The 3386-nt window shown below is 59.5% G+C and overlaps 1 protein-coding gene across 1 annotated transcript; it reads left to right on the top strand.

Annotated features, from left to right (window-relative positions):
- The first annotated feature begins 1392 nt into the window (after positions 1-1392).
- Positions 1393-2681, top strand: GSX1 (GS homeobox 1). The gene is made up of 2 exons (XM_036250564.1): positions 1393-1841; positions 2301-2681. The coding sequence occupies exons 1-2, from the start codon at positions 1433-1435 to the stop codon at positions 2678-2680; spliced, it is 789 nt and encodes a 262-aa protein (XP_036106457.1). The 5' UTR covers positions 1393-1432; the 3' UTR covers position 2681.
- The last annotated feature ends 705 nt before the right edge of the window (positions 2682-3386 follow it).

Here is a 3386-nt window from a genome sequence, read left to right as displayed (position 1 = left end):
CCCGGGCTGTAAATTCGAAATATTTATGCTAATTTCCCATTGTATGGAAAAGGCTCCTGCGCAAAGCTTTGAGCCCGCTGATTATTTAAAAAGCTGAAGCTGTGTACACAGCGCCAAGCGTTTGAAGTTGTTTAACCATTGTGTAATCAGAAAGAAGAGTGACGTGCAGGAGAAGGTCTAGGAGGAGCGGAGCTCCGTGGGGCTGGGTCAGAACAGCAGAAGCTGAGACCACAAACGTCCCTCGCGCCGCTCCCGAGGGGCGAACTGTGGGAAGGCCATGGTTTCCCATCACACCCACGAGTCTTTGGGGTGCGCACAAGTGGAAAGGGCGCCGGTGGAGAGTGTCTACACTCGCCACGTCCGGGGAAGGGGGGGCGGAGGCTGCGAGATCTCCATCTTCGCGGTCTAGGCTCTCATTTTCTATTCCTTGTCTCTGGCCATGACTCTCAGAGGCTGATTTCCTCTTTACATCCACAGCCCTGATGAAAAGGGCTGGTGGATGAGCATCCATCGAAAAAAGACTGGCCGTTATAGGCAGCATCCAAGTTAAGACTAGTTGAGAAGCTTAGAGAAAATAGAGGGACAGCGAAGGGGCTAGTGCTGGGTAAGAACACCGAGTCCTTCTCTCTCCCCAGGGGCATCACCCCCTCTGCAAGGAGCCCCAGTCCCGCCGTTCCAGACTCAGGGAGAGGGAAAGAGATTCCACAGGTGGAAACCGGAGGTCGGCTGCAGGGACGCCCTCGGGACGCACAGCGCTGAACTGAGCGCGGAGTGGAAGGCAGCATGATCTTAGGGGTCAGGGTGAGATGAGAGAAGGGAGGGAACAGAGACAACGTGCGCAGAGAAGATAGAGGTACGAGCCCGTGGAGATCTGTGAAAGCAAGGCAAAATCAATCAGACAAATGAGCCGATCGCCAATATGAAGCCAAAGAGGAGTAAGGAAAAAGAGAAAGAAAAGAATATTAAATCGCAGGAGAATGAGAAAATAAACCTGCAAAAGGAAGAGGAGGGGGCGAGGGCGCCTGTTACGGCGTGGGTGGGGTTGACAAGAATAGAGTACATTATGCAGTTCATTTAGTTAACAAGTGAAATAATGAGGAAGCGTGCAGAGTGAATGCCAAGAGAAAAGGCACAAAAACCCTATTGAGAGGCCCGGGCCGCTCCTGGCGTAGCCCATCACATGGCAATAGTCCTATTTAAACGGCGCCTCCGGCGCCTTTCAGCACCACTAGCGCTGGCCAGCACCCCGCGCTCTCTGGGCGGCGCCCACTGCTGCAGCGGGGGCGGCTTCAGCCTCGGCTTCAGAGGAGCCCTCAGCCTCCCCGGAAGAGGCAGCTGCTCGCGGCCGCCGCCCGTGGAAACGCGTGGAGAGCCCCCAGGTCAGAGGGGCGCAGAGAGCGGGCTGGCGGCGGGGCGACCGCGTACGGGGGCCATGCCGCGCTCCTTCCTGGTGGACTCGCTAGTGCTGCGCGAGGCGACGGAGAAGAAGGCGCCCGAGGGCAGCCCGCCGCCGATTTTTCCCTACGCGGTGCCTCCTCCGCACGCACTGCACGGCCTCTCGCCTGGCGCCTGCCACGCGCGTAAGGCCGGGCTGCTGTGCGTGTGCCCGCTCTGCGTCACCGCCTCGCAGCTGCACGGGCCCCCGGGGCCGCCCGCTCTGCCTCTGCTCAAGGCGTCTTTCCCGCCTTTCGGCTCGCAGTACTGCCACGCGCCCCTGGGCCGCCAGCACTCGGCCGTGTCGCCCGGGGTAGCTCATGGCCCCGCCGCCGCCGCCGCTGCCGCGCTCTACCAGACCTCCTATCCGCTGCCCGACCCCAGGCAGTTCCACTGCATCTCCGTGGGTAAGCCAGGCCGCCGCGTGGGGCACAGAGCATAGATGGCCGATGAAAGTTGACGAGTCACGGCTGGGGAAAGAGGAACTCTAGGCGTTATGGGGCGATGAGGGTCATGTTAGGGCCCTGAGAGGTACACCCAGGGTGGTGTTGGGATGGAAGGCTAGAACAGGATGCAGGGAGGGAGGGTGAACGCAGAAGGCCCAGGTCCTGGAGGGGGCGCCCTGGAAGGAGTGAGGACTGGGGTTCAGGGCACGACAGAAAGGAGTGCCAGGCGCGCGACTTCGGGAAGATTAGAGTCCCGTGGCTTTACAAGGAGGTGCCCGCGGTCACGCTGCTGTGCATCGTGTTTGGGGCAAAGAGGTGGGTGAAAGACCAAAGTCCTGGGATCCAAAAAGCCGCCTACCAGAGGATCGGGTTCACAGCACAGGGTCTGATCGCTTCCCTCTCTTACCTCCCTGCCCCCAGACAGCAGCTCGAACCAGCTGCCCAGCAGCAAGAGGATGCGCACCGCCTTCACCAGCACGCAGCTGCTGGAACTGGAGCGCGAGTTCGCCTCTAACATGTACCTGTCCCGCCTGCGCCGCATTGAGATCGCGACCTACCTGAATCTGTCTGAGAAGCAGGTGAAGATCTGGTTTCAGAATCGCCGGGTGAAACACAAGAAGGAAGGCAAAGGCAGCAACCACCGCGGCGGTGGCGGGAACGCGGGTGCCGGCGGGGGTGCACCGCAAGGCTGCAAGTGCGCGTCGCTGTCCTCAGCCAAGTGCTCGGAGGATGACGACGAATTGCCCATGTCTCCTTCTTCTTCGGGGAAAGACGACCGGGATCTCACGGTCACTCCCTAGGTGTATGACTCCCCAGGTCGCCCACCCCAGGCCCTTCCAGCGCGTCAAAGACTGGTCCGGGGACTCGTCGCTGGGTCCCAGGCACCCGCTGCCAAATGGCGACCACGCACAGATTTGGCAGGGCTTTGCGGAGCCCCCGGCCCTAAGCAGTGCCAAGAGCTTGGCAGAGATCTGACGCTGGTATCCCCACCCCAGGGCCCGTCGCCATTCAGAGCGGACTCCAAGCTGTGAACACTGCAAAAGCTCGAATCTTTGTCGGCCACGCGGTATAGCGGCCCCGGGAGCAAGCCGGCCGCCCAGCGCCTTGCTGGCCGCCAGCGCCTCCTCGCCTGCCCTCTCTGAGCTGGTTCAGGAGTCCTCACTTTCTCTACTCTTACCCACCCCGGCTCAAGCTCGGCCTTTCTCCCCTAGGATGTCTTTCTTTCTTTCTTTCTTTCTTTCTTTCTTTCTTTCTTTCTTTCTTTCTTTCTTTCTTTCTTTCTTTCTTCCTTCCTTCCTTCCTTCCTTCCTTCCTTCCTTCCTTCCTTCCTCTCTCCCCTTTCTTCCTTCCTTCCTTCCCCTTCCTTCCTTTCTTCCTTCCTTCCTTCCTTCCTTCCTCTCCCATCTCTTTCCTGTGGCCGTTTATCCAACGCCTCACACATTTATGAACGCCTGGTTTTTTTCCTTTCCCTTCCCGGCATGGAGGAGCCTCCTCCAAGTTCAGTCG

Source organism: Molossus molossus, unplaced genomic scaffold, assembly GCF_014108415.1.
Source record: "Molossus molossus isolate mMolMol1 unplaced genomic scaffold, mMolMol1.p scaffold_m16_p_10, whole genome shotgun sequence".
NCBI lineage: Eukaryota > Metazoa > Chordata > Mammalia > Chiroptera > Molossidae > Molossus > Molossus molossus.
This window is presented reverse-complemented; position numbering and strand designations above follow the sequence as displayed.

Bases quoted from the DNA above. Each gene is read 5' to 3' on its own strand.
- GSX1 (XM_036250564.1), top strand. From the start codon at position 1,433: ATGCCGCGCTCCTTCCTGGTGGACTCGCTAGTGCTGCGCGAGGCGACG. The intron at 1,842-2,300 runs GTAAGCCAGGCC...CCCTGCCCCCAG, and splicing joins GTTCCACTGCATCTCCGTGG to ACAGCAGCTCGAACCAGCTG.